Consider the following 10,862-nt stretch of genomic DNA (forward strand, 5'->3'; position numbering starts at 1 on the left):
GCCGTGCAGGGATCAATGAAAAACAGACTTTAGCTCATCAAATTATTCTTCCCTCTTTTGTTATTCTCATCTGTATGTGTTGTTTGATGCATATGTGAGTAATTTTGCTGTGATCTGTGCTTACAAAAGCTAATTTTCGATTGTTTTTCCTCCAAACTACAAAAAAAAGTGAACCCTCTTCATGCAAATCAACTATAATCGCAAAGTGTCTTGAATGTGTTTTACGATGAAAGAAAGTGCAAACTAAAATTGTGTTTAAAGACTATAAATGTGCAGTGCAGTATGTATTGTATTTATTATGAAAAGGCTTGGAATCCATGCAACACAATGCATCAATTGTAGCCTATAGCCTGCACATTGAGGTGGGAGTCGGATTCCCCCTGTTTGGAACGTGAACCTCTGACTTCATGCGAAGGCCTGCAGCCCAGAGACCTCAAGCAAACTCTTCATGATGTACCAACGCATGGCAGCCCACTGGTTTATACTAGTGGCAAGGCCGCTTACAAAACACTGAGTTAGTTTGTGTCTAGCTGGTAGAAATGGCCTATCAAGAGTTATCCAATGTAGGTCAAATTCAGATTTTTTTGGTGATAGCATTTTGTTAACATTCAGATTTCTCAGGATACTTGTCCTCATTTATCTTTGTTTTGGCTCGTCTAAATTGGGTTAAGAGCGCTGCAGCTTTGCAGATGTGTTTAAGTAAATATTTGATCTTGGGTGTAGTGCTGTTTGCCGTAGGAATATTTACAGAACAGCAGTTCCGGTTGATATGATAACAAGTTTGGCATACTGTCAGCAAGTTCTCAAAATGAAAAATTACTGTAATAAAAAATTTAAAAAAATGGCTGACTTCTCACTTTTGGTGAAATTAATAAAAATTGTATTAAATGATTGACTGTTAAGCTGTAATAGACACACATCAAGAAGCATATACAGTAATCACAGGAAACATATCTACACATCTATATAGGTGCTGTGAAAAACCACACAAGCATCATACAAAAATAAATATAAATTGTGCAGGAGTTCCTCAATCCCATGACAAAAACTAAATTGAGGAGGAGCACAGACCCTTATACAAGGAAAGGTGACAAATCAAAACAATGAGACACAAGAGATATAGCCTACTGACATTTTGTATTTTATTTTTGATTACATTTTAGATTACTTTTGTATCCCTCTATAATCTTTATTTTTAATATTTTTATTTAATATTTTTTGCTATCTATCTTTCTTTTGACCACTTCTGGAAACTTTAAAGCATTCTCTGTATGATATTGTTTTTATTTTGTTTTTGATGTAATACCGTTGATCCCGCTAGGTGGCGGTGTAGTTTTATCTCTCCGTTGTGTCGCGCTGTCTCTGTGCAGTCGAGGAAGCAAAGATGGCAGCCACCATGATGAAGGGAACTGTAGTAAGTTTATAACATAAAATACACTTCTTCTTTGTTTTCAAGGCACCGTAGTTTAGATTGTATTCGTAGATAAGTGTTCAAATAAACCGGTAGAGATTGATGTGGGGGAGAAAACAACCGCTACCGGCTTTCACTACGTTGGACACACCCTCATGTAGCTCACGTCAGTGACAAGCTAGCTAGCTTTACCGTTAAATGTGAGATTTAGCATTATATTAGGTAACTAATAGATCACCAGACTAATAGGGAATATTATTAGGATGATAACTAACCAAACAAGGGCAGTGATAGTCCATAATGTTGACAGGACGCCATTAGAGATTACCATTTAAATGTTACTCGTTGGCCATGTGCGGTTTAACTGGTGAAATCCAACAATAGCTTTCGACTCACAGGGCTCAGTACTGATCGTTAAAAGCTCTAAAAGGCATTGGGTTTATTAATCTCAAAACAGGCATTAATTTCTATTAAAATGTGTTCAATATGTCTGATTTCTGTCTCAAAAATGCTAAGACGTGAAGAGAAGCATTTGACCAATCTCAATGTTTCTTTCTTCTGATGTATCGATTTCAGATCTCAAAATAGTTGGTTGCATATTTTGAATGCCCTGAAATAAAACAACGTCATATCAGGTTAACAATCATATTTCTCCACATTTGGAGTAGATTTTCTTACTCTATCACTGAACGTAATAAATCGTGTTTTTCTTTTAATGTTGACCCCATCCAAAATAAATTGACGTGGTTTTTGTCTTGAAATATAACAGACATAAGGAGTTTATTAATTTTATTAATAAAAAAAATGTCTGAGGTTGCCATTTAAAATCTTGAAATAATTGATAGTATTTTTTTAATTTTTAAACATGTCATTTACATTTTCCTCTCACATGAACATCACACAGATCAGCGAGGTGTGATCAGATATGTCAACAGACACTGCCTCATTGCGTCTGAGTGATTTAAGTGACGCATTATTATTTTTGGTTGTGTGTTTTGGATGGCCTGAAAACAATAACATACCTAATTAAACATTAAAAAAAACGTTCAAAGGAGATCATTTTGATATTACATTTGGGCAAAATTCTTCCTTAGTCCTTTCTCTAAGAATTGATATGTTGAATTGATTTTTTGTAAATGTGGTCTTTAATATAATTTGATTTTGAGTGGCATTTTAAAGTCCTAATTTAACTTGTCTTGAGCTGTATGAACCCTGAACTCAATTTCTTCTTTTTCAGGCGGTTGAAGACGTGAACGTGACTTTTGAGGACCAACAGAAGATCAACAAGTTTGCCAGGAACACGAGTCGGATGAACGAGCTGAGAAATGAAATAGAGTCAAAGAAAGTAAGTTAGCGTGGCATGACCTGACATGGCCACGATGCAACAGTTAAGTGATGGATTTTAAGTTTTGAATTTTTGAATAACTTGAAATAAAAGGATTCAATAAAAAATATAATATTTTCAACACTTGAAGTAGATTAAAGAACTCTTGTTCTGTACTAAATCATCTCCAACCCACAGTTTATTGATGTGTTTTTTTTCTCTCCTTTTTTGATTTTTGTAAAATGGATGTGTAAGTCATAGGAACCTTGTTAAGAGTTTTCCCAAGGTTTCCTTTGAACTGTTTTTCTAGAGAGTGTTGAGTGAAGTTGAGTGAGCTGGGATGTGGGATACACAGAGAGGTGTTTTCTACTGTTTACTCTTAACCTGAATCCTACCTTGTGTACACCTCTTAGTTTAACACTTCATCAAAAGCCACAAAGTACATCCTTTATAAAAATGGCCGTGACGTTAAATCAACACGGACTGATTCCAGTTAAGCTCCCTTTGTACAGATGAGTCACGGTTAATTACTGTCTTGAGGAGCAGTGGCAGCTGCTATTAAATTACAAATATTTAGTTTGCCAGCTTTAAAGGTGCACTATGTAATTTTGGGTGTTCCAAAGAAGTGAAAATGTTTTTTAAACAAACTTTCCTCAAAGACAATGTGATCCCCGGAACACTGTTTTGAGTTAGAAACATACCTGAAAAGTTACTGTTTCTCTGTTGTTGTTTACAGCAGCAGGGCCCACCGGTTTGTTTACACACATATTCTAGTCTTACGTTTGAATTAATTTTGTTTTGATTGATGATGATAGAATTATTCAATATAAAGAATTCCATGTAAATTAAACATGTTTTGTAAACTAACCGCAGGCACTCCAAATGTAAATAAGTCCCCCTCCCCTGAAACTGCACACTGCACCTTTTAAACTGAAAGACAATATAACGGTCTGCCTATTGTCTCTTGTCTAGAAATCTCTGCAGAATCTACAGGATGCCAGCGACGACCTCATGATGTTTGACGACGACTCTCTATTGATCCCTTATCAAATCGGTGATGTGTTTGTCAGCCACACCCAGGAAGAGACACAGGAGATGCTGGAGGCTGCAAAGGTAGGTTAAGTTAATGTCTTGTTATCATCAGGGGAAGACCCTCATCAAATTACAGCACTGTGAAGCAGAATTGAACATATATTGATAAGATAGAGGAAGTGATTTGATAAGCAGTTACTAACCCTAAGCAAATAACCTTTAGAAGAATAAATAAGCATGTTTACTTAAAAAAAGTATTTAGACAATTAACACAATATTACACTCCACACTGTATTGTGTCAAGGTAAAATGTGTGGTGTTCTTGAATGTGTTTATATTTGATACAAAATTACAAGATGGTCTTTTAAAACAAATGAAAATTAAACATTGCGTTGTCAAGCATGTTAAAAGCTTTTTTTGTTCATATTAATACATTTGTACACATTGTACTGGATACAAATATCAAGAAAGGTTTATTTTCATCACCAAATGGGGATTTAACGTACATAAACGTTCTATGAAGTTAAATAAGGTTAAAGTCAGTAAGTTACATCAGAAATGACAGCCTCTGGGGAAGGATTACCCAACCAAAATAAAGCCAGTAAAGCCCTAATGGCAGACGTGGTTTGATTCTCTCAGTGCTACAGACATATTCCTGCAATAAATAAAAATGTGTGCTCAAATTTGGCTCTAAGTCAGGCCCAGATTTACATGTTTAATACAGTTGTAAATTTGAAGCTACAGCCAGTTAGCTTAGAACAAAGCCTTGGCAATGTGCTAAGGTAACAGAAAAACCTCCTTCCAGATGGCAGTGCCACAAAGGAGGGCTTGAGATCCTCCTTGGTGCACTTGCCAGTATCACTGCTTCATAGCTGCTATACAGTATAGGGTAGGACAGCCAGGCATTGACCGAGGGGGACTTGAGATTGGGCCATGTCCTCCCATCTGTCTGTGTGTCATTGTGTGTGTTGTGTGATGAAACGGCAGCAAAGCACAATGCACCCGCCTGTATTGATTGATGTGAAGCAGTCTGCTACTCCACAGTGAATGACAAATGTGTTGAGAACGTCTCACTTTAAAATAGGGCTGCACAAATAATCGAAATCGCAACATGACCTAGTGTAATTTTCAAATCGTAGGAGGTGCAATGTTTCTTTTAAGGCGAAATGCGTGTCAACAATCCCATTTTAAATTTCAATATTGGCAAATCGCAGAGATGTCCTGCCTACACATCATATTCTACAGTCATTATTTTGTTACAGATTCACACAAAAAGAATGATGTTGCAATATCTGTCCCAATAATATCACTTAGATATTTTTTCTAAATAAAGCCCTACTTTTAAATTCATAATATCTGCTGAGCTTCATTTTGTCCACATTCATGATATTTTCTTTTCTTTCCTCATCAGATTGCTCCATTCCTTCTGAATTTGTTCCAATAGAGCGAATCAGTAGTAGTATTTTTCCCAAAAGCGTTTTATGGAAATGTCTTGAAGCTGTCAATTTATTTTTCCATTCATTAAACATGTTAAAATACGTATAAGCAACAAAAAAATAAACTGCATTCTTGGTAACATATCAGCAACAGCAAAAAAACTTAAAATTATATTTTTTTATTGGTTTATTTCAGGGACATTGCACACTAATCAACATTCAAAATGTAAGTGAGCCAGAGTTAGCCTAAGAGGCTAGTTTTCATTTGTTGTCCCCTGCCAGATATTTAAAAGGCAACCTTAAATTACAGAAATAAAATGCACGTATAAACAAAGATTAAAAAACAACATAGTCGACTCCTTACGAAAATACAGTAACACATAGTAATGTTCAAAAGGGGTAGGAAGAAGTTGTTGTTGTTTGTCTCCTGTGGTGACACATTGCAGTGGCCATCTTTTAACCGTAGTTTTCCGTGTTGTGTATATAGGAGGCGCTAGAGCAGGAGGTGAAGGGTCTGGAGGGACGGGTGTCAGCCATTCAGACTCTGTTGGGGGATCTGAAGATTCAGCTCTACGCAAAGTTCGGCAACAACATTAACCTGGAGGCCGACGAGAGCTGAGCGGGTCAAACGGACATTCACAGCTGCCTATATTTATATATAAGTGGACATTTCTCACAGCTCTTATGTCACATCCACAGAGCGTTTTCCAAAACCAACACAACATGTAATAGAACTGGGCGTGAACAAACGAACGGCGTAGAATTGTAGCTTCTGGCTTTTTTGTTTTCACAGTTGGTGTCTCCATTTTTAGTTTCACAAGGACAACAAAGGTAAAGTTTTGAAGATTAAATAAATGCAAATTGTTACTAACACATTTTAATTGGTTGGTCCAGTATTTAATGAAAGTGTTTCCGTTGTACTCTGTTGATCAAACTGAAGTAAAAAAGAGAAAGAAACAGCTTATTTTGTGAACTGAATTTGTTTGATGGCCATAAAAAAAGGATGAAACTAACAAATGTTCTTGTTTTGACACATCACTCTATGTCTCAGTGTTAATGACTAAAAAGTTAAAATCTAAAAGTATTACCTTTGTCTGACTTTTATTCAGAATTTAGATTAGGATCATTTGTTATTGAGTTACACATTCATCATCTTTTTTTCAAACTTAATAAAATAAAATAAATTAAATTAATATATTTGACTTAAAAAAACTAATTTCAATCACAAGTGGAATGACACCCAAGTTAAAGTGCATGCACAATGTTTCACGTATCTCTTAAATTTGTTTGTGTAGGCATTTAGGCGATGTGAATGAACTTACAGGACCTAATAATAATGTAAAACTTGTATTGCTCTTGTGTCTGATACAGAAATGACATTTTAGAAGATGCAAATGATCTCCACATTTGATATGTGTGGACTGCTGCAAAAATGTCACAGGTACAGGATGGATAAAATGTATTTAATTTATCAACATAATTACTGTTGCAGCAATTCAGCTAGTCAATCCATGAATCAAAACAAGTGTCCCTAAAGTACTTCCCATATTTAAAGAATGGTTTCAGGTGAAATCTGATGTGGATTTTGGTTTTCTGATTCTGATTATCTTTGCACCATTTTTCTCAGATAACTCTCTCTGTATGCCAGGCGGCTGGTCGCTCCCTGCAAATACCCAGAGTGCACACACCTCATTAAAGTGTGGCCTCCGTGAGCTCATAAAATATGTGAAAATTAAAGAAGAAAAAGGAATAGAGAGCTTAAAGTTATAGCGGCGCAGTACACCTCGGGAGGATCAATATCTCAATTAAGAAGTTTCCTGGTGGAACATCCATAGCTATGTGATTAAGGGGACACCCACCCACACAGGCTTGTCTTAAGCCCCGGCTCAAAGGAAAACGCATGGAAATGACTGGACTTATTTCCCATATGGCCTTGTTCATTCATTCTCTGTCTCTCTCTCTCCTCATTAAAAAAGCTCTATTAGGATGACTATTACACAAAAAAACGGTATTCCCATAGCATTACATAATTGCAAATGAACAAGCAATGAAGCCCCCCGTCCCCCCATTGATATACATGCATATACACATTACAACTTATAATGCATATACTTAATAATAAAATTAGCAGCCAACAGTTAAAATTATAATGTGAGACCTGGTGTGGAATTCTCTCTGAGGTGTGCTCTCTCTATCTCTCTCTATCTGTGTCTGTTTGTCTCTCTCTCTCTATCTCTCTCCCTCCCTCTCTCTCTCTCTCTATCACTAATAATGACACAGATGTTGTTTATAATCAGTGCCATTGTAGCGAACATTAAGACCATTTTGACAGCTTTTGAAATGAGTGCGATTCCCTTCTGAAGCGACCACGGTCTCAAAATGGTCACAAAGGGCGGCATGCGGTCTTTGCCAGAACCTGATGAGTCATTGATCTGTGTCTCTTCCTAAATAACAGCAGTTAAAATGGAACGACTTAAGGCTAAGCCGTGATGTATCGGAGGAACACAATCTGAATTTATATCAGCAAAATCAAGTCTGTGTGTGTGATAGTAAATGGTTCCTTTTAAGGTGAGACAGCAGGTGAATAGGGTACAATGTTTAACTTAACGATATCATGACACTTTGCCAGACAGTTGATTACTTACATTAAAACAATACATTTTGTCTTAAATTTTTTTCAGAATTGTTGGCAATATCTGATTTATTTGCATTTAAATCAAAACTTAAAATCAACACGTTTGCCTGCATTGTCCCGCATTTAAGATCAAGCTTCAGTGCAGTAACATCACAAGCTGGCCAGAGGGTGTCTCTGTCTCCCCAATCATTTCCCTTTCAAGTCAAACAAGCTTTAACAAGGATCAAGACACAAGCTCTTTGGAGTGTATTGGACAGGGCTGCGCATTGTAAATATGGGAGAACTACGTCAAACATGTTTGCACAATGGAAGAATTGTGAATGACATGTAAAGGAAAGCAAAGGCAAATACAGGGGGATTCCTAAGTGAACAAGGGCTTCACGTTTAAAGGGACAGTTCGGTATTTTTGAAGTGGGGTTGTATGAGGTACTGCTAGTTAGTTAGTCTGTCACCTTATGGAGATGGTGGTATAAGAGCAGTCATTTTAACTAGATTGGGGCGATGTCAACATTGTAGTTTTGCAGAGGGGGCCTGAAGAAAAATCGTTTTTCGCCACATTTATAAATTTAGCGAACAAGCGACTTTAAGCACTGACAAAAGTGCTATAGAAATATCATACATTATTAATTGATTGGACATTTATCATTTAGGTTAGCATTTTTATATATGGAGAAAACCTATTCTTTGCACGCCTCCTCTGCAACAGTACAAGGCTGACTTCTGCTACAGCGACATCTCCCTTTAAAGGGGACATATTATGAAAAACAAAACATTGCAGGTGTTTGGGCACCCTTTTAGGTTATTGGGGTCTCTACCAGCACACACAAGCTTCAAAAAAACAAATGTGTCAGTTTCTTCAGGGATGCTTTTTTAGAAAAAAGGGGGATTTGAAGGTTTCTTCCAAAAAACACAGACTGGTGACGAAACCGGTCGGTTTTCATTATCATAAATACTCCCACGGGAAAGCTTACCAGAAACTCGGTAGTTGATTGGCCAATCAAGACGCCCCGTTGGTAACCACACACAGCTGAGCCTCCACTCGCTCATGCAACAACAGAGGAGAAGCAAGCTGCAGTGTTAGCTCATCCTCAAGCTACCATCACACCCCAGCCTCGAAGCAGACCGGGGCTGAATGGATTTACTTCATTTTTTGTTGTTTGGCTATGCCCAGCAAAGGTTGACAATCTAGTGTGATCTGCTGTTATACTGGAGTGTGGAGGAGATTGTGCCTGGAAGACAGAGAGACACCATCTCTCCTCTGGAAATGTAAGTAGTCCTATTTAAAAACAAATCTGTCCGTTTATGAGTTCAATGTGTGTAATGTGCTTTAATTTATCCCTCCTATAATAACCAACGCCGACTGAAACGAGAGAATGTCTCTGGGTTAAGTAGTTAGCGTTAGCGTTAGCGCCCGTTAGCTTTTATGCTAACGGTTAGATCTGTGAGTCTGTCCGTGACAGCCCCTGTGTGAAAACAGTGAAACTGCGTTAGCGCCCGTTAGCTTTTATGCTAACGGTTAGATCTGTGAGTCTGTCCGTGACAGCCCCTGTGTGAAAACAGTTCAGTATAGCCCTTGAGCAAGGGCTATACTGAACTTATTAGTGGCCCATCTTATTTAATAATGGAAGAAAAAATATATTTTCATTAGTTTGTAGCTTTGCCATAACTACAGATGTATCATGTATGTAGGCTACACATGATGTAACATTGAATGTGCCATGTTTTACAGCTATCTGGGTGACCTGAGCGTTGACCCATAAGGACCGTCACACTATCTGTTCCATCAGAGGACTGTTCACTGGGTGGAACAGGTGGTCTTCTTCAGGGCCCACCAGCAACAACTGGACAGTTACATACAATATGGCTTTGCTTCTGTTTGAATTATGTACACTTTATATTTCCATTTCACTGGCTATGAATAAACTGCTTTATTTTTAAGTATGGTTTTGGTCATTTTAAAATGTAATGATACTGTTTCAAAGAAAAAATCTTCAGAGAGATAAAGGGTTGAATTAAAAAACGTATAAGTCAATGCATGTAGATCGGTCTGAAAACTAGTCCAACATCCTGACTATGAAAATGTGAGTTTCAAGTAATCCTTTACTACACGAAGCAAACAGTGACAGTAAGCAACACAATACATGTTTTAACAGTAAAACTTTATTATAAATGAGTGATCACAATACAAATGATACATTACCTACTAGGTATTGAAAGGGTGTCAGATAATTTGCAGCTCTGACTGTAATTGTTTCTATATATTTTTTTTTTTACAAAAGATAATGTCTTTCCAGTGGATCTTGACATGATACATTCCTTTCCTGCCACGTTACTGTACATTTACAGCATGGCTTCACAACCAAAGCTTTCACTCCACTGGGTTGTAGATCATTCCCCAGTTTAACCTGTAGAGACATACATAAAACGTTGTATGTTACAAGTTTAGAGAGTTTATTCATAAATACTTAGCTCATATTCTGCTACTGACTGTGACATATTTAAACTGTATTTACCTGAGGATAATGTCAGGGAAACCAGAAATCTTGATGCAATTTTCACAGTTTTCAGCTCAGACTCCTGCCTGACCAGGTTCAGTTGTAAAGCTTTTGGTTTAGAAGTGATAAGTGTGCTGATATTTGCTGTAGAAATGAAGGTAAACATGGTAACATCGATCTCCATGCTGCATTGGCCAAAAGTAAACAAAACTGACAGCTGGGCGTGTGCCATGCCCATATAGGTAGGTATAGAGTAAATGAGCAGGGCGGTGCATGCACGCCCATGTAGATAGGAGGGGGGTAGATGTCAAAACCAAATTTTTTAGGGAGAGGCCTGAAAAGGCAATGAAGAAATGGGCATTGGTAGAAAACTAATGGGCTTTTTGTACAATAGACCATTAAAACCTTTTCTAGTAGACCTCGGAAATACACATTTAAACCCGAGTTTTTGCATAATATGTCCCCTTTAACTCCTTATAGTGACAGCAATTATCACCATCTCCATAAGGTAACACACTCACTAGTATGC

The 10,862-nt window shown here is 37.3% G+C and overlaps 1 protein-coding gene across 1 annotated transcript; it reads left to right on the forward strand.

Annotated features, from left to right (window-relative positions):
* The first annotated feature begins 1,347 nt into the window (after positions 1-1,347).
* On the forward strand, positions 1,348-6,518 carry pfdn4 (prefoldin subunit 4). The gene is made up of 4 exons (XM_080031286.1): positions 1,348-1,414; positions 2,649-2,756; positions 3,708-3,848; positions 5,691-6,518. Exons 1-4 carry the CDS (start codon positions 1,385-1,387, stop codon positions 5,820-5,822), a joined length of 411 nt encoding a protein of 136 aa, XP_079887412.1. The 5' UTR covers positions 1,348-1,384; the 3' UTR covers positions 5,823-6,518.
* Positions 6,519-10,862: the final 4,344 nt, after the last annotated feature.

Source organism: Ammodytes marinus, assembly GCF_949987685.1.
Source record: "Ammodytes marinus genome assembly, chromosome: 7".
Lineage (NCBI taxonomy): Eukaryota > Metazoa > Chordata > Actinopteri > Uranoscopiformes > Ammodytidae > Ammodytes > Ammodytes marinus.

Coding starts and splice junctions, on each gene's coding strand:
- pfdn4 (XM_080031286.1), top strand. CDS start 1,385: ATGGCAGCCACCATGATGAAGGGAACTGTA. Junction 1,415..2,648: donor CCATGATGAAGGGAACTGTA/GTAAGTTTATAA, acceptor CTTCTTTTTCAG/GCGGTTGAAGACGTGAACGT. Junction 2,757..3,707: donor ATGAAATAGAGTCAAAGAAA/GTAAGTTAGCGT, acceptor TCTCTTGTCTAG/AAATCTCTGCAGAATCTACA.